General features: G+C 43.1%; 2 protein-coding genes across 8 annotated transcripts in view; one reads left to right on the top strand and one right to left on the bottom strand.

Moving 5' to 3' along the window:
• Positions 1-4,226: 4,226 nt before the first annotated feature.
• Positions 4,227-11,720, bottom strand: LOC125961279 (translation initiation factor IF-2-like). Its single transcript, XM_049698137.1, has 4 exons — positions 11,618-11,720; positions 10,417-11,487; positions 9,833-9,923; positions 4,227-7,433 (listed from the first exon to the last, which is right to left on the bottom strand). The coding sequence occupies exons 1-4, from the start codon at positions 11,718-11,720 to the stop codon at positions 7,358-7,360; spliced, it is 1,341 nt and encodes a 446-aa protein (XP_049554094.1). The 3' UTR covers positions 4,227-7,357.
• SOCS6 (suppressor of cytokine signaling 6) overlaps positions 10,356-24,303 on the top strand; it is a 32,743-nt gene continuing 18,795 nt past the window's right edge. The window contains exons 1-2 of one of the 7 annotated variants that reach the window (XM_049698008.1): positions 10,356-10,406; positions 15,694-15,881. The gene's annotated coding sequence lies outside the window, so the exon portion shown is untranslated. The other 6 variants (XM_033406100.2, XM_033406101.2, XM_033406102.2 and 3 more) reach the window with 6 other exon arrangements.

Below are 24,303 nucleotides of genomic sequence, written 5' to 3'. Positions count from 1 at the left end.
CGTAAAATAATTTGAAAATTTTTCTTTCCTCTCTTGGAAATTACTTAGGAAATAAGTAATAATAACTATTACTTAGGAAATACTAAATAATTACTTAGGAAATACTTCATTCTTGTAGTTCAGTCTTGAATTACAAGATTGGATTATGTATATATATATATATATCTCAGGTAACTGATTTGAAAGCCTCTGAAGTAGGAGACTAAAAGGTATAAATAAGATTAGAGAGGAAAATGCCTTTTGGATTCTTCTATACACATTTAAAATAAAACAAAATTAAAATTCAACCAAAATATTTTGAAACAATGAGTCATTTTAAATGGGCAGCATTCATGTTAAAATATTTAATCAGAGTATTTCTGAAAATTAGCTGTTATTTAAACCTGCATTTGCATTTCTTAATTTTTACTATATGGATCCTCACCTCCCCTTTCAAAATAAGAAGGTACACTAACGTGGATAATCAACAAGAAGAGGTAAAGAAGTTTAGAAAATATAAAGAGAATTTATTTCATCTCGTAGAAAATGTCTGAGTTTTCTATTGCTTTACAAATGTGTTGGGGTAAAAGTTTTTGCCATGTCCAAGCACGGCTTTGAACTATGGGGCTTCCGTTACTTGTCAGGATGACAGAGCAGAGGTAAGATTGTTAAGGGTTATTTTGACCCTGCCCTCAAGAAGGCCCTGGGACAACCTGGGAGCCAACGTAGGAAGAATCTTCTATTTAGCTCTATCCTCATTTGCTCCCTCAGCTTTCCGCTGTGTGTGTCTGGCCTGGCCTCAACATGTCCAAAAGTTAAGCCTATTTCTCTGCACCAGCGAGAAATAAAGACTTAAATACACGCCAGCCACTTGCTGGGAATAAAATCTTTATCCCGCTCCCTCTCAAGCTTAGCAGCAACGAAGTTGAGAGATGTATCTGTGGCAGTGACCCGTCAGGGCTCCAGTGAGTCCTCTGGAAAGAAGCGCTAAGTAGTTGGACTGCTATTGTTTGCTGCACCATCCCAGGAGGATTGGTTCAAACAAAACTGAACCTGAAAATAGTCAGTGACAGAAGGAAGTCTGAGTCACACTGATGTTTCCTTAATAGCTCCCCAGGTCTTCTGTTGCTTTCTCTTTTCAAGTTAAATCCTGGAGGTGCCAGATTTTTCCTGAGTTTACACACACTCAGCAGTATTTTAAAGGGAGAGTCTGTGAGGAAACTATTCCCAGATATCTGTCAAAATTATTCATTGACTATTTTTATTTATTTATTTATTTATTTATTGGCTGAGTCGGGTGTTAGTTGCGGCAGGTGGGATCTTCGTTGCGGTGTGCAGGCTCTTTGTTGCGGCACTCGGCCTCTCTAGTTGAGGTGTGCGGGCTCAGCAGTTGTGGCGCGCAGGCTTAGTTGCCCTGTGGCATGTGGGATCTTGGTTTCCCGACCAGAGATCAAACCTGCATCCCCTGCATTAGAAGGTGGATTCTTTACCACTGGACCACCGGGGAAGTCCCTCATCGACTCTTTTTAACAGACATTAGTTTGCTACTATCATAAAGTACACACTATATGCTAATGAAAATATAATATTCAAATAGGTATTTATTGCTAGACATTTACGTAGTTCCTTACGTAATGAAGAATTTTTTGCCAAGTGCTTTTCTTAAGTGAGTGCACAGCCTTTTCTACTTCTGGGTTTCATCTGAAGTCATACTTTTTCATCATGACCACCAAAGAGTAAGAAAGGGAGAGAGGAAAGAAGTGCACAGGTGGCTGACCTAGCATTTACCTTGTTGTGATCATTATTAATATATAACTACACGTTAACTCTCCTTTCCAGTTATTCCCAACTCCTCGTGATCAAAAGTTTATCAGTGAGATGACATTGAAACCTGATTTTTTCGTATCATTGTTGCATCATTTCTTCCCTACAAAATATGGTCACCATGGGAACGGCAAGGGGAGGATCCTGATGTCAAGAGTAAAGAGAAAACAGGGAGAGAGATTAGAACAAGAGCACGGTCAGGGTGTGCCTTTTTTCTTTTCTTTTTTAATGAGAACATGCGGTTAAGTAAGCAGTTTATATATTTTGAACCCTCACAAGTGGATGTTGAATGATATTTTCTTAAAATGTTCATATTTCATTGGGTTATTTAAATTAAACATCCAGTCTATTACAAATTAAATTTTCTAACCCAGGTTCATATGAATGGAGAAGGGAGGTAAATCAGGGTAAAAGAAATATATTCCCTCCACAAAAAATTTTTTTCAATGAAAAGAGCACAGAAGAATCTTTATTATAAAATATTCAGTCATTATCAGCTTCTGAATATGTTCAAATACATGCAAAGCCTTGATGGTTAAAAAATAATCAGTATTTTCTTCTCTAAAAAATAAAGTTTATTTGGGCTTCCCTGGTGGCGCAGTGGTTGAGAGTCCGCCTGCCGATGCAGGGGACACGGCTTCGTGCCCCCGTCCGGGGGGATCCCACATGCCGCGGAGCGGCTGGGCCCGTGAGCCATGGCCGCTGAGCCTGCGCGTCCGGAGCCTGTGCTCTGCAACGGGAGAGGCCACAACAGTGAGAGGCCCGCGTACCGCAAAAAAAAAATAAAATAAATAAAAAATAATAATAAAGTTTATTTAAAATTCTGAAAAAAATCATATAATACAATAGTATCATTGGGATATTCAGGTACCTATTGGCCACTTAGAAATCCTATTCATCCCCAAGGTGAACATCACACTTCACTTTCTTTCAGTGGCAGAGAGATTGTATGTAATGGTTAAGGAAGGGTGCTAAACCATACTATCCCAGTTTCTTTGGGTCAAGGATTCAGAAACAGCTCAGCTGGGTAATTCTGGTTTGGGGTCTCTTACGAAGTTGCAGTCAAGGTGTGGGCTGGGCTTCAGTCATTCAAAGGCTCGTCTGGGACTAGGGTTCCCAATGAAGCTCACTCATGTGGTGCTTGTTTTGGGCAGGAGGCCTCTGTTCCTGCCCACCTTGGGCTGCTTCTCCTCGGGTTGCTTGAGTCTCCTCACAAGATGGTGATGGTTTAGCAAGAATCCCTCTGCCCTTCATGATTCCTCTTAGTAATTTTCCATCCACTGACCCCCTTCACCCTGCTTGTTATAAATAAATCCCTATAAATTCCTGGATGTCTTTACTGTTTCCAGAGTTAAGCTCCATCACTTTCCCCTATTGCTATAGTCTTGACCCTACCAAAATAAAGTCTTCTTTACCATGATAACAAGTGTCAGAGTACTTTCTTCTTTAATACCCTTTAGGACAGGAAGAAGTCCTTCGGGAATTTCCTGGTTCCAGCTCGCATCTACAGGTCCACAAAGCCCACGGGTGGCTCCCTTGTCCTTGGCCTGCCATGCTTGGTTGGGGGGGGTGGTATTGTCTCTTCTTTCTGCTGCTGGGTCAGGGCAGCTCTGGTCAGGCTATACTCTTCAGCATTTTCCTGTGAGGGTCTGACACCAGGTCCTCCATAGCTCAAATTCCAAGGGCATAGGTCAAACGCTCTGGTTTTCTTGAAGTTTTCCATTACTTGGCTTAAAATGGGGAGGAAACAACTCCTTCCCTCCCTCATTGGAGGATGGGACACACAGCCTCTTCTCTTCTGTACCCTGAAGTTAGGTATGTTGGCAAATTCAGGCAAAACAGGTTTTGAAGCCACTCCTTTTGCTAGTCTGGCATAGATTAGCCCCTAATGTCAGGGTGTTTAGCACCTATGGTTCCCATCTCCACCAAAACTCAAGGTCAAGGGGGCATGAAAATGGATCCTGTTGGAAAGCCATTCACTGGAAACACTTCTATGGCATGTACCGTCTCAAAAAGAGTGCCTTTTGGTCTCAAGTTCTTTGCCAGCCAGTGCTAAGATGTGACTAAGGATAAGAAATGTATGCATTACCAATTACAGATATGTTCATTATTGTTTTGTGACAAGGCGTTTGAATAACAGATATTTTTTCTTGCCCTAGGAGAAATCTCACACTTTTTAAATATGTCTCCTGTTAATTGAAGAGAGTAAAATTAGTTCAATATAAACTATAAGTGAATGGGGAAACACAGATATGAAAAGTTAAAAATGCTGCAAGAATCACGTAACCATGTGATAGCAATATACAGGCCACAGAGTAATAAACAACTGATGACGTCTAAAAGTGCTATTGCTTCTAGGGAGTCACTTGTGCTTTTTTTTTTCCAGCAGAGTGTCTAACCGCTGGACCACCAGGGATATTCCCAATATTTGTTCTTTAATAACTCCAAATCTAAAGGAACAAAGCTCTAATATAGAATTTTAATCCATGCCATAGAAGGTACAGTAGTTTTTTCATTTTTACAGATTGTCAGGTCTTCCTAATGCTTTAGAATCACAAACATGGGTAGAAGTTTACTTTTCTGTAAAATCCTACTTTGGATTTCTAGCTAGTGAATGCAGAGAGCTATCTTGCTGTAGAGAAGGGTTCTTTAAGAAATGGGATTCTACCCAGCTAGAAGTCTCAAAGCGAGGGAGAGTAGCGATGGTATTTCAAGACCGTCCTGAACTTGGCCATAGGAGTTCTGACTCTCTGCCCATTAGGGAAGAATTCTGATTCTTTCTTCCATTGTTGGGTTAATTGTGAGGGTGGGGGTGTCTATCGTGTTATTCTCTACTACAGGACCTACGCACACCATCAACTGCTCATAATAATGCCTATTTGCTAGAATTTTTTGCACTAAATCAACAGGGTTACCTTACAGAGTGAAATACCCGCTAAGCAGTCAGTGGGGCTCTGGATCCTGGAAGTGGAAAGGGCAGGCATGAGTGAGATACTTCTTTTAATTGTCTACAAGTAGGAATCTCTGATCCGAAATGGAGAATAATGGAAGCTGAGCCTATGAGGGACTCTTACCATGTAGGAATGATATTTTGCTGAAGTGCTACCTTTCTCAGCAAAGAAACACGTATCCAAGTACCTTCTGCCAGGTCTTAAAACCCCTCAGAATCCCTTGTTCTGAGAGGTAGGCACCATTCCTTTGCTGTCAGCGTGTCCCCAGCGAGCAGAATCTAGCTGCTGATTGAAATAGCCCAGACATTTTCCCTTAATAATTGTCAACTGAAGATAGTTGCGCAACCTAAAAGTTGAGAATTATGTTTTATTCGGTGGCCTACTGAGGACTATAGCCTGAGGTTCAGCCTCTCAGATACCTCTGAGGAACTGCAGCAAAGAGTTAAGGGAGGAGCCAGGATATATAGGAGTTTTTGCTGCAAAAACCTGTAGTTGAACATCGAAAGATTACTGCTAATCACACCGAAACACCCAGACATCCCAAGATACTGATTTTAGTGCCTTTCTGTATATGGGAAGATGCAAGTGGCTGGACGCATTGAAATTATTCCTTTGATACACATCTTAACGATCTAGGGGCAGTACCTTGTTTTTCTCCAACCTGAAATCCCCTCAGGGTGCACCGTCAGGGCTGCAGCTGTGGCGGAAGGCTTCATGGTGGGTAACGTTCATTGTTTACTGAAGGGGCAGGCAACATTTTTTTGTCCGCATAATTATGCTCTGGAGATCAGGTATTTGTCACTTCCCAAAGGACAAACCAGCCACCCCTATATCTTAAAGTGGATCTTCTTTTAAACAAAATAATTAAATAATTAATTAATTTTTGGCTGCATTGGGTCTTCGCCGCTGCACGCGGGCTTTCTCTAGTTTCGGCCAGTGGGGGCTACTCTTCGGTGCGGTGCACAGGCTTCTCATTGTGATGGCTTGTCGTTGTTGCAGAGCACGGATTCTAGGCTCATGTGCTCAGTAGTGTGGCACACAGGCTTAGCTGCTCCCCAGCATGTAGGATCTTCCTGGACCAGGGCTCAAACCCATGTTCCCTGCATTGACAGGGGGATTCTTAACCACTGCGCCACCAGGGAAGTCCTTAAAGTGCACCTTTAAGGACTGTTCTCAGATGGATGGAGAGAGGAATGAAATATTCATATTTATTTATCAAAGATGTCTTGAGTCCCTACTGTATGAAAAAATCTCATTCAAGGTGCTAGTCGCATAACACAAAGATGAATAAGACAAAGCATCTGCACTCAAAGGAGAAGAGAGAATTGTTGCAATTCAGGGTAGAGTATGACCTGTGCTGTAAAACCCAAGGTGGGGTTTCTATATAGAGTGACATCGTTTCTGACAATCTGAACATTGACTGATGATGAGTAAGGTTTTCAATATATAGAAATAATCAGAGGGTGTGTGTGTGTGTGTGTGTGTGTGGTGGCAGGGGTGAGATGGAAGAACATTCTAGGCAGAGAGAAAAGCACGAGTTAAGGCACAGGGTGGGGACCGTCTGGAGATGGACTTACCCAGCTTGGCCGGGCAAAGTGTAATATGAGGAAGCAGTGGACTGCCGGGCGGGAGAAATGGGTTGGGTCCAACTCTCTCTTTGAATGCCAAGTAACTGAGTCACTCTTTTGTACTTTATGGGGAAGGCAGGGTGAACACAGAATTTATTTTCTGAACAGGAGCACCTCTGGGATGAAAGGTGGCACTATTCACATTTGTGCCGGAACAATAGTTATAACCTGGTACTGTCCTGGGCAAACTGGAACCATGGTGACTCTAGTAATAGGGGAACTCTATAAGGAGGAGCTTTGATTGGGAGGAGATTTCAGTGACTTCATTCCAGAGAACAGGCCCTCCAGGTGGGTGGATGGGAGGGGTGGGAGGGGTGAGGACGGAGGGGCGGGCAGGCCTAGGACTCCTGCACTAGTTCCCTGTGGCTGCCACAACAAAGCATCACAAGCTGGGTGTTTAACCCAATAGAAATATCTCCTTTCCTGTTCCTGGAGGCTAGAAGTACAAAATCACGGTGTGTGTAGGGCCATACTCTCCCTGAAGGCTGTAGGGGAGGATCCTCCCTCGCCTGTTCCACCTCCAGGTGTTGGCAGCAGTGCTGGCAATCCTTGGCTTGTGGGCACATCACTGCCATCTCTGCCTTCCTGGGGTTTCCCCCTGATCGTCTTTACACAGTCTTCCCTCTGCATGACTGTCTCTTGTGTCTGTTCTCCTCTTATAAAGACAACGATCAAATTGGATGAAGGGCCCACACTACTCCACTCTGACCAACTTAACTACATTTGTGAAGACCCCACTTTCAAACAAGGTCACACTCTGAGATTCCAGGAAGGACACTCTTCAATCCAGTACAAGTACCAAACAGGGAACCTCGAATGAGTGGAGGACTTCTGATCCTCAAAGGCAGGAAGGCAGGAGGCAGCAGAATGGCAGCGGGAAGGTGACAGGGGTGTTGAGAGCGTGGAGTGTTGCTTACTTGGACAGCTTTCCCGCAGGGGCCCAGAGGGTGCTTTTGGCGAGGATGTACGTGAATATCAGGACAAGGTTGGAAGGCTGCTTGCCGTATCCCATCCTGCTTCCTCCCAATTTTCTCCAGTGTGAGCTCCTCTCCTGGAAGAAGGAAGATGTTTAATACTAGAAATCAAACCAGACTTGAAATTGGGAGATGGCAGTTCAAGTCATGACTCAACTATTTTTAACTTTGTTGCTTGGGCAAGTCAGATGATTTCTGAGTCTGTTTCCTCCTCCATAAAATGAGGATGCTGAGGATGATCCAGAAAGTTCTTTCTGGCTCTACAAGCTATGACTTTAGGAGGAAGAGGTAGAACTATGCTCTTCTGCCCCTGTTAAGGGGATAGACTTTCAATAGGACCTTTTGCCATCACCATCTTTTTTTTTTTTTAATTAATTAATTTTATTTTTGGCTGCATTGGGTCTTTGTTGCTGCGCGAGGGCTTTCTCTAGTTGCGGCAAGCAGAGACTACTCTTCGTTGTGGTGCACGGGCTTCTCATTGCGGTGGCTTCTCTTGTTGCGGAGCACAGGTTCTAGGTGCACAGGTTTCAGTAGCTGTGGCTCGTGGGTTCTAGAGCTCAGGCTCAGTAGTTGTGGTGCACGGGCTTAGTTGCTCTGTGGCATGTGGGATCTTCCCGGACCAGGGCTTGAACCCGTGTCTCCTGTATTGGCAGGCGGATTCTTAACCACTGTGCCACCAGGGAAGCCCACCATCTTTCAGCAAGTGTATCTATCAGACAGCGTTGTCTGTAGCCAAAGTATTGGAATTCAGCCAAGCATGGAGATTTTAATGGTATATTTAGCCACTAGTATCTCTACACTAAAGTTGTTATATTATTCACGTAGTTATCACTATTATTTCAATTTCGTGGTTAAGAGCTCATATTGCGGAGTCAGAGAGATCTAAGTCTGAATGCCAGCTCCGCCCCATAGTAGCTGTGTGTCTTTGATAAAGTTATTTACCACTTATACACAAGAAGCCACAGTTTCCTCACCTGTACTGTGGGGATGATGATAACACTGACCTTACAAATAGATTATTGTTAAAATAAAGTAGATAATATACACCAAAAACTACTTAAATGCCTTGCCTGTAAAATACACATTATGTATATAAAATGTACATTACATATGTACATAAAATATACATTACCTAGTAATAACAATCATTATGGACCACTTTTGTGCATTATCTTCACAACTATTTAATATACTTAATATCAAAATATCAAAAACATATCAAATATCAAAACATATGTACATAAAATATACATTACCTAGTAATAACAATCATTATGGACCACTTTTGTGCATTATCTTCACAACTATTTAATATACTTAATATCAACATATCAAAACCCCCTCCCCCACTCCCACCCCCCTCTTCAAAGACATTGAAGTTACAACTGAGAAACTTAAGGTCACATAACTATATGAATTGTCGAAGCTGAGATGCCAGACCAGCTCTGCCAAACTCAGAAGCCCGTGTCTTGATCCTGTCTCCTGGGAGTCAGCTCAGTCCACTGCTAGCTTAGTGCTTATCAAGCCCTGCTGACGGCCCCCAGCTGGCCTTCTTTAGATCATATAAGGAGACACCAGCCCCCTGATACTCCAATCTGTCCCATGTCTTTTCCTTCTGAAGGGCTTACAACAAGAGGGGTGGGTTGAAAAGTTTGCTTCTTTTCTAATTACCACTTACGATTATCACTGAGCTCTCTGACCATTCTATTTCAGTCAACATTAACTGTGATTAGATATTTGAGAATTGAGTTGTATCTAAATCAGGGTAACAATAATGGTAAATTCAACTAAGAACTGAAGATGACAGAAGGTCTGGTGAATCACATATAACAAATGACATAACCTTATATATACTATTCAGTCATACAAACCAACTGAATCACCTAGCAATCCAATTTTTAAATTATTAATCATTTTGTGTTTGGATGAGAATTATATATTCAACATTTATAGGAATTAAGATCAATTACTTGCACTTTTTTAAAGATAACAGCTTAACTGAGGTATAATTCAGCTACAAATTCACCTTGGAACAACTTTAAGACTTTTTTCCCTAGCCTTGTTTCCTCCTTAAAAGGTCCATACTATTCAAGAAATACAAGTCTTAAAGCCAACAATTATTAAGTTAGATTTTTTTTTTCCAACAAAAGGTTTCACATATTTATTACTGAGCTACACAGTGAGCAGTGGTGAGGAAAGATCAAGAAAAGAGGAGATTTGTTATAAAGCAGAAACTAACACACCATTGTAAAGCAATTATACCCCAATAAAGATGTTAAAAAAAAAAAAAGAAAAAAGAAAAGAGGAGAGAGCCATTCCATTTCTCCCATCAAACACAGGCAGCTGTTCCAGACACTAGTGATGTTCTGATACGGTAAGAATTGACCTTGATAGAGTAAATGTGTGCCACTTCATATGTGAGGCTCCTTATAGACCCAGCTTGGTTCTTCTTCAATGCCTTCTCTTGGAGTTGTACCTGATTTTATTACCAGTTTTCATTGGAATCCACTGGAGAATGGGACGATTCTGCTTTTGTTTCTTGGCCAGGAATCGCTTGATCCTGAAGTCTTGTGGGAAGACATGGCGAGGAGCAAATTCAACCGCACATAGGATGGCGGACAAGAGAAAAGAGCTTAAGTTAGATTTTAATGCACTTTAATCACTTTTCTTTGATGAAAAGAGAAATAAAAATGTTCCTGTTGCTTCTCATTGGCAAAAATCCAATTTGCTGTTATTGCTATATGTTGGGACGGTTCAGCCAATTTCCAAAGAAATGAGTCAAGTCACCAACACGCAACTTTACGTCACACTACCTTGGAATTCGGCGGCGCAAACAATAGTGAACTATTCCTGCATAAAACCCCACTAACAAGGACTCAATGGAAAAGCAGATGGCTTGAAACAAGGAATAGGTTTTCTTTTAATAAGCACATTCTACGGTTAAGCTAGACAAGGTGTGGGGAAGGGCTTCCCTCCCTGGCCCTGCTCGGGCGCGCGTGCTCGCCCGTCCCTCCCTCCCCGCGGGGACCGGGCCCGGGTCACCGCGCCAGGTGAGCGGACCTCGGCCGCGTGGAGGCCGCCGCCCGACCGCAGGGACAAGGGCAGGGCCGGCGGCCGAGGGCCGAGGACATCTTCCTTTCCGCGTCGGCCCGGCCGCCGAGGCGGGGAGGCTGCAAAGGCAGAGGCAGCACCGGACAAGCGTCCGAGCCAGCGGGCGCGGGCGGGGCGCGCCGGGCGGGCAGATGCCGGGACTCCGACTCGAGCCGGGGACCGGCCCCCCGGCCCCACGGCGCCCCCGGCCCCGCCCCGCACGCCCCCACCCCCGCCCCCACCGGCCCACCCTCCCGCGCCGACGCCCGCCGGCGCCGCGGGCCGAGTGGTGGGCGCGGAGCGGCCGGCTCGGCTCCTCGGCTGCGGCTCCAGCTCGAGCCGGCGCCCGGCGCGCCCCTCCTGGAGGAGGAGGAGGAGGAGGAAGGAGGCGGGAGGAGGAGTTGCGGGAAGGAGGGCCGAGCGCGGCAGTCGCGCCGGCGCTGGGCGAGGAAGCGGAGCGGGCGGCCGCCGGGTGAGCGTCTGCGGAGCCGAGTTGGAGGCTGGGTCCGGGCTCGGCTTCCCGCCCCCTCTCCTCGGCGGCCCGGGGAACCGGCCACGGCGGTGCCCCTTCTCCTCCGGCCGGCGGGGCGGCTCCGGCGCGGAGGGGGTCGGGGAGGCCGCCCGGCGGGGAGCGGCGAGGGTCCCGGCGGCGTGAGGCCCTGCGCGCCTCCGCGGGTCCGCGGGCGGGGGCCGGGCCGGCGGGGAGCGGCGTCCGGGAAGCCGGGCTGGGGAGGACTGAGGCCTGCTTCCGCCGCGCGCCGGCCGGACCCCTCGGCCTCTCGTCCGCCGCGCGCGCCGGGCGCGGGCCGCCGCCTTTGTTGCCCGCAGTCCGCCGGGGAGAGGCCGGGGCTCGGCAAGGCCTGGGGCGGCGGCGCGGGGCCTGCGCGCTCCGCAGCCCCTCGGCCGCGCTCGGACCCCCGGGCTGTAGGCCGGCGGCCGCAGGGCGGGCTGGGGGCCGTAGGCCGCGCCCGTGCCGTACCCCGGGGGGTCGCGTCTGGCCGAGACCCTGGTCTGTTCCGCGCGTGGAGGCGCCGCCGGACCCTCACGGGCTCGCGCGGGCGTGGGGACTAGAGATGTCAAGCCGCCCCCGAGACGGGCCTTGATTTTCAATTTGCTTCAGGTGTTGACAACTTCAGGTACACCTTTGTGGTTCATTCTGGGTCAGAACTACTGACATTTCTCGGGGGCAGGTCCTGGCGCAGAACTTGGAATGTGTGCGGTCGCCTGTAGGCCACCTTAGCATTTAGTCGGAATGTGGAATTTTGGGTTGCCATCCGTACTTTTTGGAATTCAGGGCCAGGTGGGAATATGTGGCGGAGCTCAGACTTTCGGTAATGAAATATATAATGTTGAATTCAGTTCAGCAGATGTTTCGTGAACGTCTACCCCGGAAAAGGCGATATGCCGCTTTACTGGGTATGAGGACGGAGAACGTAGTAATCACAATTATAATGTGAATGGTTTCCGAATATGTTCTTCGTGGACCGTGTTCCTTGGAATAAAGATATATGTGTATTCAAGCAAAAGTAAACTGCTATCTACTTCAAGATGAAATGTCTGAGGTTTTGTCAACCGTAGTAGGTGTACATTTATCCTGACCTTTTTTGTTAACCTAACAAATATCACAACATAAAATCTACTTAGCTTACTTGAATGAATGAATCTTAAGTGGACTGTTTAGTGCTGTGGGGAATCAGTTTTGTTTAGAAACATGAACGGCGGTTGTTTATCACGTTTCACAGAGAAAACCCGAAAACATAGCCTGTGATCCGTTCCCCACGCTTTCTTATTTATTTCTCAGTGCCGCATCAGGTAGCATGGATGGGGTAAGTTTCGGAAGCCATTCCAGAATATAACAGCACAGAAGATGTGGCCTCAACCCTCTGGTTCCGACATTGTCCCTAATGTTTCCTTGTTGCCTTGGGGGAAGCTGGCCCACTGACCTTGGGCTTAACTAGGACACTTTAGAAGAACTCACCTGTGACTTGGCAAGTGCTTTCCACTGGTCTGGGTACGATCACCCAGATTATTCACCTGAACCTTTACCCTTTTTACAGCTCCCTTCATCTCTTCTGAAACATTTTTGCCTTTTTTTTTTTTTTTATGATCTTTAAATATCTCCTGAATTGATGGGAAGTACATGGCGCTGCCCCTTTCCCTTCTTTTAGTGGGAAGATGGGCAGCCCTTAAACACGGCGTCTGCAGGACCCAGGGGCACACTCTTGGTGTCACCTAGCACCCTCCCCATAGCACCTTGCAGGGAGTGGCAGAGAAAGGGTTTGGGTGCCACTGACCTGGGCTGCAGTCATCCTGGGCTGTGCCATGACCTGGGAGGGAAACTCAGCTGTACTGCATGGATTCCTACTCATCTCATGGTCCCGAGTGCTCCTTTAAAAAAAAAAAAAAAAAATTATCTATCTAGTTGGTTGCACCGGGGCTTAGTTGCAGCAGGCGGGCTCCTTAGTGGCAACATGTGAACTCTTAGTTGTGGCATGCATGCGGGATCTAGTTCCCTGACCAGGGATTGCACCCGGGCCCCCTGCACTGAGAGCACAGAGCCTTAACCATTGTGCAACCAGGGAAGTCCCTGAGTGCTCCTTCAATGGCCCTCTTCTTAGGGAACAGAAGGAAGCATCTTCTTAAGCCTGTCTTGTTGGGTAACGTCACTCTGCAGAGAAAACTCTGGTAGTTTTCTCCATTGTGGTCAGTTTTCAGGAAACTTTTGTGTTACTAACATTATCTTTTATTTTGCTCATAGAAGTGCCTGTGTGATCTTATTTAAAAGTCATAACGTACTCCAGAAAAGGGAACTGTTACGCCCATTTCTGAATTTGTGGCAGTTACTGTTATCGCTAGCTTAAAAATACACAGTCATGCGAAATGGATCGGTGCACACGCACATACACACACAAATATACTGAAGTATAAGGTCAAATACCCCACGTTATTTATAATCTCGAATAACTAATGAGTGTGTATGCATCTATTTTGATACTTAATAAGGGTAGGTAGGTAAATGACCAAGAGTTAAAAAGATCACCTTTTGCTGTTTTCTGCTTGTTGCATTTTATGGGAAACGAAGATTGTCTATTTCAGTTCTCTGTCCTCATCCCTGACCTCTTCCACTTTTGGAAATGACACATCTGTGGCGCCTGGGTAATTTTGTAAAATTATTGCTTTTGCAAGGGAGAAATTTATAATATTAATATGTGTCATAAAAAGGGGAAACTTTCTTGTATGACTAGCTTGATTGAAAGAGTTGTCCAGGTAGAGAGAGAGAGAAACAGCAGTGGGACATGTTTTAAAGTGTATTGAGAGTGAGATTGTCATTAATATTTTTATGGTTAATTTATTATGCTGCACAACACGTTGGTTTAGCTAGTAAGTAGGGAAGGCTTTTGGACTGAGGGCACATTTTACCTTAAACCAACTTCAGAGTCATCTTTGATGATTCATACAGACATTACGTTTTACTTTGTTGTGACGTTTGTTTTGGGTGACCGTTGGTCTCCTTAATGTTTGAAGAATAGACAGACTTAGATAAAGTCATTTAAGACTTCCATTCTCCCTTTGCACACAGAGGACGTTTTAGAGGTGTTAGGTCTTTAGGGAAGAGTGTACATTACTAGCTTTGTGACCTTGAACCCATTATATAACCCCTTTGAGCCTTACTCCTCATGTGGGGCTAAGGTGGGGATGATCTATCTGTCACAGTTACTGTGAATACATGTATATTTTGTTTAAAGTAAAATCCAAACTCTTTACCATCGACCACAAGACTTCTGCCTGGTTCTTCAGCACACTTTGAACAACCCTCTCTCCACCTTAGCACAAAGGTGTGGTCTAGCCTTTCTGTTCCTCAACATTCCAAGCTGCGTCTGGCTTCCTCCCCTTTGAATTTTCCTAGACTGCTCTTCAGTGGTGCCCCCTGTGGTTGGTTCATTCTCAGGGTCACCCTCTCAGAGAAGCCTTCTCTGACCACCCTTCCTTCCAGCTCCTTCAGTAATCCCATTTTATCAATTCGTCTGTTTCTGATACAACGTTCATTACTAAGTTCCTTGTGGAGGGCGTGGGCTGTGGTCTTCCTCCTTTGTCTCCCTCACACATGGCATGGAGCCTGGCCACTGAGTGGGGACATGGTGTACAGAAAGCACTTGTAGCTTTTACACGTTTGTCTGCCTGTTAAAGGCAGAGATGTGCTGGCTGGATCTTAGACATCCGTTGGGCTTTTTGTGTTTTTTATTTATCCCTGGCTGAGTTGATCTTCTCAACTGAATAAATCATAGCACTGATAAGGCCAACGTTCTTGACACTACATGGCCCCAAATCCCCACACAGGGAGAACTACATCTTCTTGTAGAACCGCGATGTGTGTCTGAGTTCACTGACATGCCCCACCGGCTGGTCGTGAAGATGCACAGGCCTCTTGTCGCTTCTGGAAGCACAGTTAACTGCAGTGTGAGGAGAGTAACGGCCCCAGAGCACATTTCCCTTGATGCGGCCTTACTGAGCTTAGCAAGGTAAAGCTTCAGTTGTCTGGAACCTCGGGCATCCTCAGAATTAAGCAGGAAGGAAGAACTCGTTAGGAATTAGACAAGCCAGAGACCTGGGTGACTGACTGCAGCTGGTGAAGGCAGTCTCTCATAGGGTTGCAGATCGAAGTTTGAATTTCAACACTGTGATTTTATAGGGTAGGTTTTTAAAATAAAATCAAAGTCTTATTTGTCTTATCTGTAAAATAATCATGGTGCCTTCCTCCTCATTGGTGTAATAATTGAGATAATGCATGTAAGTGTATGAGTTCAGTGCCTGGCATATAACAGGTGCTAACAGTAATAATTAGTTTAAAATGTACTGTGATTAGTTAAAAGGAGTATTCTGGTTAATCAGCAATATCTGCATAAGACTTGGTTTTTCTTGTTGAGGAAGCCCCATGTGGGGAGTCGGTGTGAGACCAAAGAGACGAGAAAAATGGAAGTAAAAGAGGAAGGAGAATGGGAGTCTACAGAAGTATTACTGGTGCAGCTACTAGAATTGTGAGGGCTACACATGGGTGCAGTGTAAGCAGCGGTGGGTTGACTGGCTCTGGGTCACTGCGGTCAGTTGGTGGGAAACCTAGAACAGAAAGGTACTGCATGTGGCCACCTGCAAGGCCCTGGGCGCTTGTTCTCCTACTGATTGTTTTAATATTGTCTTATCACTCTCAACAGCCATCACACTGAAATTTTTTCTTAAAATTATTAAAAGGGCATCACACTTGGAGACTATGTTTGGGGAGCGGTGGCTATCCCATTGTCCTTGGGAGCCGACTCTTGAGTAGTAGAGAAGAAGGAAAGAAGAAAACACCCATCTCTCTGAAGGCCTGGGAGACGAAGTTTCCTGAGCATCAGTAAACCCTGCAAGCGTCACTATGCCGTCCTGAAATCTTCCAACAGGTAAATTTGATCATGTGAAGAGGCATCTGTCTATATACAGCATGAGATTAATGTACACACTTGTGTTTAAAGTGTCTCTTTTAAGAAGGCAGAGGAATATATGGCTCTTATTAGATAAAATTTCTATCAAAAACCATTTTAAGACTTTAATGTTACTCTTTAGAACTATTTAGAAAAGATGTATTCAGCATGTGCTCTAGATGACCTATTATTCGGTGCTGCTCGCTGTTGTACTAACAGTGATAGACATTATTCTGGCCACATCAATGACACACTGGGTGGTGTTAGCAGCAGGGTTAACACACTTTTAAAGTAAGATGAATTCTTACTGGTAGACTTGTTATTTCGTATGATTTTCCTTTTGTTTTGATGTTTATAATAATGAAGGTGTTTGTTATTAAACCTGAGTTTGGGTTTTAAAGGAAATATCATCATCCCTCTGACAATAGTCATTTTTGTCTGTTGACATTGCTTTTAAAGTAAAAAATATATATATATTTAGGGAATAACATTATTACCAAATATCACTGACTGTCAGAATATGTAAGCATGTACCAAACATAGAATTGTATTAGGATTTAGTGGTTTTGTACATTGGCAGAATTACTGCCTTTTAGAATTAGAAGGAACCTTCTGATAACCTCATCCTTATGCAGATGATGAGGAAATTGAGACTAAGAGTGGTTACGTAATTTGCCCGAGTCACAAACCACATTGCTGACAGATTTTAGAATGCAACTCTTTCCTTGCTATTGCTGCAAGATGTTTTCATTTACTTCTGGTAGCCAGGAAATTTGGATTTCTGTCTTCATGGAGGATGTCACAGTTGAGCTGACTCTTGGAGGGTGTTTGGGAAGAGCTATAGAGGGCAAGGACAGTATCCCAAACAGGCTGAGCAGTACGAGCTATACCGTTCTTTCCTCTCCTCTCCTAAGTAGGGTTACCTGTTTTCGATTTCTTGGTTTACTTCCTTGATGTGATGGAGTTTAACCTCCTGGTAGCTTCCTAGTAAGGTGATGGGGTGTGTGTGCGTGTGTGTTTGAGACCTTGCATGTCAGAAAATGTCTATGTTCTAAATATTTGCTTTATAGCCTGACTGTATAGAATTCTAGGTTACTGTTTTAGTCAGCATGGAATAGGTTATGCTGCAATGGCAGATTAACTCTGAAATCTCAGTGCGTAAGTAAATGCTTATTGCTTGGTTTCACCCAGTCTGCTGGGGGCCTGGCGCTCCTCTGGCATCTTCCTGCAGTTCCCCGTCATATCACCCCATGGCTCCAGGTTGCCACAGCAGGTGCAAAAGAGAGCTGACAGGTCACAAGCTGGCGTAAATATTTGGCCCAGAAGTGACGCATGTCACTTGTGCTCACAACCCATTGGCCAGAACCAGTCACGTGGCCCTGCAGGGGTGCGGGGAAACGTGCGTGTGCTCAGAAGGGTTGCTGACTGTAAACGTGTGCCGCATCGGAAGCAGACTTTCTCCTGGCATTTCGGAGACATTGCTCCACTAACTTCCAGCTTTCAGTGTTATCACTATGTCAGTTGCCATCTCTTTCCCAGTCATTTGTATGTAATTTTTTTCTCTTTCTGGAAGCTTATAGTATATTTCTGCTATTGTCTAGATTTTAAAATTTTACCACGATGTGCCTGATTATTATTTTTTCTTCTTTGGGTGGACTGAGCATTCCATGGATTCTTCAGTGTGTAAACTTGTGTTCTTCAGTTCAGGGGAAAATTTAAATTTTTCTTCTGTAATGCTTTCCCCTTCATTTTCTCTTTTTTTGTTGGATGTTGGACCTCCTGGATTGATATATTAATTTTTTTAGCCTTTTCTCAAATATTTAAGTCGGTTAATTTTCTGGTTCTTTTTTGGGGGGAGAATTTTTTTCAGTTTTTCTTCCGTTGAATTTTTATTTTGGTTTATAGGAGTTTTTGTTTTCTAACTGTTCTACCCCCACTTTTTAATAAATAGCATCTGACTCTTGTTTCAGATTTGCGATATTTTTTCTTAGGCTTGTTTCTGTTGCCTTCCCTTCCAGTAGGCTTAGATTTCAGCTTTCTCTCATTTGTTTAAGCCAGTTAACTCTGTTGTCATTTGTTTTCCAGTTTTCATTGTCCTTGTGTTTTTGTGTGCGTGTGTGTGGAGATAAAAAAGTAAATGTTTCATTAGAAGCTCATCCAAAGTTTTTTTCTTTTTAATAGTTTTTGTTTGTTTTGCTAGGATCAGTGAATATTAAAGTCTTTTACTTTGGGGGAAACCCAAATCTAATTTTTCTTTAAATAAAGCTTTTCAGTGTGTTTTCAGTTAGTGCTGTCATGAAACCACACCTATGTCACTGAACTTTGTGCAACTTAATTTATGAAATGCCTGCTGATCTATGGTGGGTAACATGGATTATTTTTAAGTTGGATCATTTTAAAAGCGTCAAGAGATCCCCTGTTTGGCAGCCTATAATAAGTGATTACTTTTGATAATTAAGTTATCATTTTACAGTGTGTATAACCTTTTCCATTTTTTAAGATTTTTATATTTGCTTAATAGGACTGTATCGTTCGTTTGAATAATTATTGCTCTGCAGGATGCCCTTTATCGCTAATGATCAGTGAATGTGGTTTACAGTCACTCTTAATATACATTTGATAAATCTTTTGTGGATTACTTTTTGTACCCCAGTCTGCTCTTCTTTATTAGGTATACTTATATAAAATGAGGAAAAGATTGTTTTAACTAAAATCTCTTATTCTCTAATGCAGATTGAATGAAAAACTCTTACATATTCTATGCAAAAGCACTGGAACACATAATTGACACATTTCATTTTAAATTGGAGCTTTGTGTTAAGACCTAAAGCCTGAAAGCGGTCAAAGCAATTGTTTTACTTTTCAATTATTTTTATGTGCATGTTGCCATTAGGAGTTAAAATTTTTTGCTTTGGTAGTTCATTATATTTAAGAGACTTTATGTATGAACAAATTTTGAAGAAAGAAAAGTAGAGAAGGAACTCCATCATTATACTATTTGGTACAGCACCCCTGTCCCAGAATAAAAATAAACAGCAAACAGATATTTGGGCCCTACTTAATTGTCAACAGTTAGTCAAAAAATTCTCAAAGGAACTTACCTACTTCGTAGTTTAACCAATGGTTTAATACTTTCTTATAGGCAGTGGAAGTGGTGAGACTAGGGATTTACTATGTTTTTAGCTAAAACATTGGTAAGTTCCTGGAAAGGTGTAAAAATGTATACATTTTAAAAATTAGCATGTATATACATAAAGACAGTAATGAATTGGTAATAGGTGTACTACTTTTTAAATACAACATGTTAAAATCTGAATCAAAAAATTGACAGTGAGTTTATTTCATTAATCAAATCTTATAAGCCAGCTCCATTAACAGTTTAAATGATTGAATTTATGAACATTTGTTTTATATTCAATTTAATAGCAATGTGTTGAACACAATTATAGGAAAAGATACTTAGAAGTGCTCACAAAACTTCTCTACAGGTTAAATTTCTAAGTCTCTGCATATTTTTGTTTTCATTGAATCAGATAATTTTAGAGCTTGATGTGTTTTAGAGATCAGCCTCTTTATTTTATATGGGGAATCTGAGACTCACGCAGTGTCATGTAGCGAACTTAGTGCTACATTGTATTTTTGTATATAGCCCACAAAGTGGGATTTGAATCACTTGAAAATTTATTAGGCCTAGAGTCTGTCATACAGAGTGAAGTAAGTCAGGAAGAGAAAAACAGATACCATATTGCTAACATATATATGGAATCTAAAAAAAAAAAAAAGTGTTTTTGATGAACCTAGGGGCAGGACAGGAATAAAGATGCAGACATAGAGAAAGGACTTGAGGACACGGGGAGGGGGAAGGGTAAACTGGGACGAAGTGAGAGAGTAGCACTGACATATATACACTACCAAATGTAAAATAGATAGTTAGTGGGAAGCAGCCGCATAGCACAGGGAGATCAGCTCAGTGCTTTGTGACCACCTAGAGGGGTGGGATAGGGAGGGTGGGAGGGAGACGCAAGAGGGAGGGGATATGGGGATATAAGTATACATATAGCTGATTCACTTTGTTATACAGCAGAAACTAACACACCACTGTAAAGCAATTATACTCCAATAAAGATGTTAAAAATAGAAAATTTATTAGAGCTTTTGCTGTAATTATAAATTCATTCTTAATTTTAAATTATATGGCAACTTTAAGTCTACTTTTCTTAATTTGATTATGTTTAAATGTCTCTGTCTACCTTTTGTAGCCATGCAAATATTCATATTGCTTTTTTAAAAAAATATATTTATTTTAAATTTATTTTTGGCTGTGTTGGGTCTGTTGCTGCACGTGGGCTTTCTCTAGTTGTGGTGGCTTCTCTTGTTGCGGAGCATGGTCTCTAGGCGCGCAGGCTTCAGTAGTTTTGGTGCGTGGGCTCAGTAGTTGTGGCTCGTGGGCTCTAGAGCGCAGGCCTAGTAGTTGTGGTACACAGGCTTGGTTGCTCCACGGCATGTGGGATCTTCCTGGACCAGGGCTCGAACCCGTGTCCCCTGAATTGGCAGGCGATGCTTAACCACTGTGCCACCAGGGAAGTCCCCATATTGCTTTTTAAAATAAAGCTTATTATGTGAAGATCCAGAGGATCTAAAAGAAGTGAAAGCAATTCTATTACATTTACTACATTTCAGTTATTTAGTGAGGAGTTGGAGATTTTACCCTCCTTGCAAGCTATCAAGTTAGCCAGAAACAGTTTCATGGTTGCTGCCAGAAGACATGAGACTCCTGGGTCAGAGATACAGGACTTTGTTACTCAGGGTAGTGACAGGCATCTGGTGCCAGTTCCCTGAGCACCAGTGCAGTGTTGAGAGAAGACTGGGGTGGGGGCGGGGACAGAGGGGAAAGCAGGAAACTAATTAGGAGGCCGTTGCAGTGATGCAGGCAAGTTAGGACAGCAGCTTGGTCCAGTGTGGAGATTGGACCCCAAAGTGATTGGATTTTGCATACATTTTGAAGATAGGAATTGAGATTTTGTGACCTGTTGCAGCGGTCCCCAACCTTTTTGGCACCAGGGACCGGCTTCATGGAAGGCAGTTTTTCCACGGACACAGGGCTGGGGCTGGCGGTGTGGGAGGTGTTATGGTTCAGGCAGTGACGCGAGCAATGATGATGGGCAGTGGCAGATGAAGCTTCGCTCGCTCGCCCACCGCTTACCTCCTGCTGTGCGGCCCGGTTCCTAAGAGGCTGAGGACTGGTATCAGTCCGAGGCCCGGGGGTTGGGAACCCCTGAGCTATTGGATATGGAGTGAGAGAAGGAAAAGCCATGGGTGATTCTGAAGGTTTTGATCCGAGCAGTTGGAAGAATGGAGCAACCATAAGTGAAAGTGGGAAAAACTGCAGGTAGAGCAGGTTTGGGGGTGGGATGGGAAAAATCCAGAGTTTAGTTTTGAACATGCTAAGTCTCAGATATCTATAAGATAGCGCAGCAGCAAAGTCAAGAGGGGAGTTGACTATAACTGGGCTAAATAAAGAGATAAAAGTTTGGGAGTGGATGACGCATCATTGTTCCATGCATGAGAATGAATGACATTGCTGAGGGACGTGAGTGTAGATAGAGAAGAAATGACCAGGGTCTGAGTGCAGGGTGCCCCAACATTAAGAGATTAGAGGCTGAGCATCTGAGGAGTGACCAGCTGTATCAGATGCTGCTGGTAGAGTGTGTAAGATCAGGACTGAGAGCCCGTGCCGGATTTGCAATGGAGACGTTATGAGTGACCTTGGCAAAAGCAGTTTCTGTGTAATGGTGGTATAGTAGGTCTCTGGCTTGGGTTTAAGAGAAAATGGGAGAAAGGGAATTGTAGATCTCAAGTATGCATGATTTTCCCAAGGCGTTTTGCTGCAGGGGGATTGAAGAGGTAGAACCATAGATTGTGGGGAAAGTGGGGTCAGGACAAGTTTATTTGTGTCTATGAGAAGTGACATTTTTAGGAGTGATCCAGTAGAGGGAAATTTTTGGAAGCGGAAGGAGACCAAGCACACCAGTGGAGGGGGCCCGGTAGAAAGGTGCGTGGATGTATATAATAAAGGATGGATGTGGGTTGATGTGGTGTCAGAGTCTGCAGTTTTCTTCTGAAGTTCTTAGTTTTCTCTGTGAAATAGGACACTGGGCCATCTGCTGAGCTTGAAGATGGGGGAATAGGTGTTGGAGGTATGAGGAAAGATGTGACATCGTCGGCAAGGAAAGTGAGAGGTGAATGGACCAGGGGAATGTGGTTTGATTTCCAGGCGGCATTAAGGCTCCATCTGAGGTTCATGGTGATGACTACGAAATGAGACCAGCCAGAGTGGTCACGTGTTTCTCCAGCCACGTTCCCTATAAGGGTGCAGGAGTGTCGCAGGGAGAGTCAGATTTAACGGGTGTTGTGGTTTTGCCAGGGGAGTTTTTCAGAGTGAGAATGGGGGAAGGGAATTGAAGGTAGGAGCTGTGGAATGATGGTGATTAATCATGGGATATAAGCTGAAGTAGGGAGGGAAGAGGGTCATTGAAGAGCTGGTGGGGTTATTACTCTTAGCATTTAAACTTTGAATATTTCATACACCAAATAAAAAGTAACGTCAGATTTGCAAAAAGTTATTTTAAGTGGGCTGAGGAGGAGGGGGCTGTCTAGTTTGTAATAAAACAAAAATAATGCAATATTCTTAACTATTGATTTACTTTTCTGTTTGGTAGTCATGCCATGTACAAAAGCCAAGAAAAGACCTTGCATTCTGCTCTGACCTGATGGATCTACTCAGCCATTCCCTTTTAAAAAGTACCTTAAGAACAAACAAATTTACAGACTTTATTCTTATAAAAACACTCCATGTTTATTATAGAATATTTTGAAAATAAGGTATTGAAAATAATATTTACAAAGTCTTCTATGACCCGGTTGACAGTTACGCTGTATTTCTTTCTGGTCTGATTTTCCTCCCTATTCTTTCCACATAATCGAGGCCACACTTTACATAAGATTTTGTTTCCTGTGTTTTTGCACTTAACAAATGAACAATATGAACTTTTCCCCCATGTTATTTTTAACTGTATAAATATCAATTTTAGTGGTTCCCTAAAGTTCCATTGTGTAGATGTGTAAGAATTTTGTTTACGGTTCTCATATGTTGGAAATCAGAATGTTTCTGGGTTTTTTAATTTAAATTTATTTTTCACCACATAATAATGCAGGGGACATTGTTATGTTTTGTTTTCATATTCAAGATTTATAAAACTAGCATTATTGGGTCAAAGTATGAATATTTTTAAGAGTTGCATATAGCCAAGTGATTTTTTACAACTATATTAAGACATTTTTAAGTAGGGAACATCATCATTTAGAAAAATCTTTGCTGATTTGACTTGTGAAAAATCACTACTATTTTAATTTGCATTTCTTTGATTCTTATGAGGGTCAGTATTTTTCTGTTAATGTGTTGAGCCAATTGGTTATCCCTGTGGAAAAATGCAAATTAATCCCTACCTCACACATAAGTCAGTACTAACCAAGTATTAACCAAGGACTTACATGTGAAAGGCAGAACTTTTAATACTTTTTTATAGGAAATAACAGGAGATACATGCTTTCATTGTTGGAAGAATTTTCTTAAGACAATAGAATCGGCCTACAATGAGGGAAGACTTAACAAATTCGACTAAAATGCAGTGAGAAACTTAAGTTCTCCAAGACACCACAAAAAGAATAAAACGTCAATACACAAGTACTATACAGCTGTAGAAAAAAGGAAGTAGATGATCTGTATAAACTGATACGGAGTGATTCCTAGGGGTCTGAAATTACCTGCCTTTCCATAAATCTTTGTTTTCTGTATATCTAGTGAAGCATTTTAATCATTCTTTCCTGTAATAAGGAAAAAAGAAAAATGTTTAAAAGCCAACTCATTTTACGTCGCCACCAGTGATGTAGGAGGGTTCCAGTTTCTCTACATTCTTGCGAAGGCTGGGTCTTGTCCTTCTAGTGGGTGGGTGGTGGTGTCTCATTGTGGTTTTCATTTACATTGTTCTCACGACCAGTACTGTTAAGCACCTTTTCATGTGCTTACTGGCCATTTGTATGTCTTTGGTAAAAGGTCTTATTTAAGTCTTTTGCCCATTTTAAAACAGGTTATTTGTCTTTCATTCAGTCTTAAAGAGTTCTTTATATATTTGTTCTGGGTACAAGTCCTTTATCAGATATATGGTATGCAAATATTTCCTCCCAGTCTGTGGCTTTTCTTTCCTCTTAATGATGCATTTTGCAACACAAAAGTCTATAATTTTAATGAAGTCCCAATGTTCACTGGTTTTTATGAATAAGCTTCTCAGTTGTATGCTGTTAGTTTATCTCCAAAATGCTGAAATGGTTGCTTTTGACAGTT

The sequence above is a fragment of the Orcinus orca genome, chromosome 15 (assembly GCF_937001465.1).
Source record: "Orcinus orca chromosome 15, mOrcOrc1.1, whole genome shotgun sequence".
In the NCBI taxonomy this organism is placed as follows: Eukaryota; Metazoa; Chordata; class Mammalia; order Artiodactyla; family Delphinidae; genus Orcinus; species Orcinus orca.
This window is presented reverse-complemented; position numbering and strand designations above follow the sequence as displayed.

What these genes read in the sequence shown, in the direction of transcription:
- LOC125961279 (XM_049698137.1), bottom strand. Translation starts at nt 11,720, where the DNA reads ATGGCAACCCAAAATTCCACATTCCGACTAAATGCTAAGGTGGCCTAC. An exon ending in GCGGCCTCCACGCGGCCGAG is followed by an intron (nt 9,924 to 10,416) that starts GTCCGCTCACCT and finishes TCTTCCCACAAG; the next exon opens with ACTTCAGGATCAAGCGATTC. An exon ending in AAAACTGGTAATAAAATCAG is followed by an intron (nt 7,434 to 9,832) that starts GTACAACTCCAA and finishes TCCTTCTTCCAG; the next exon opens with GAGAGGAGCTCACACTGGAG.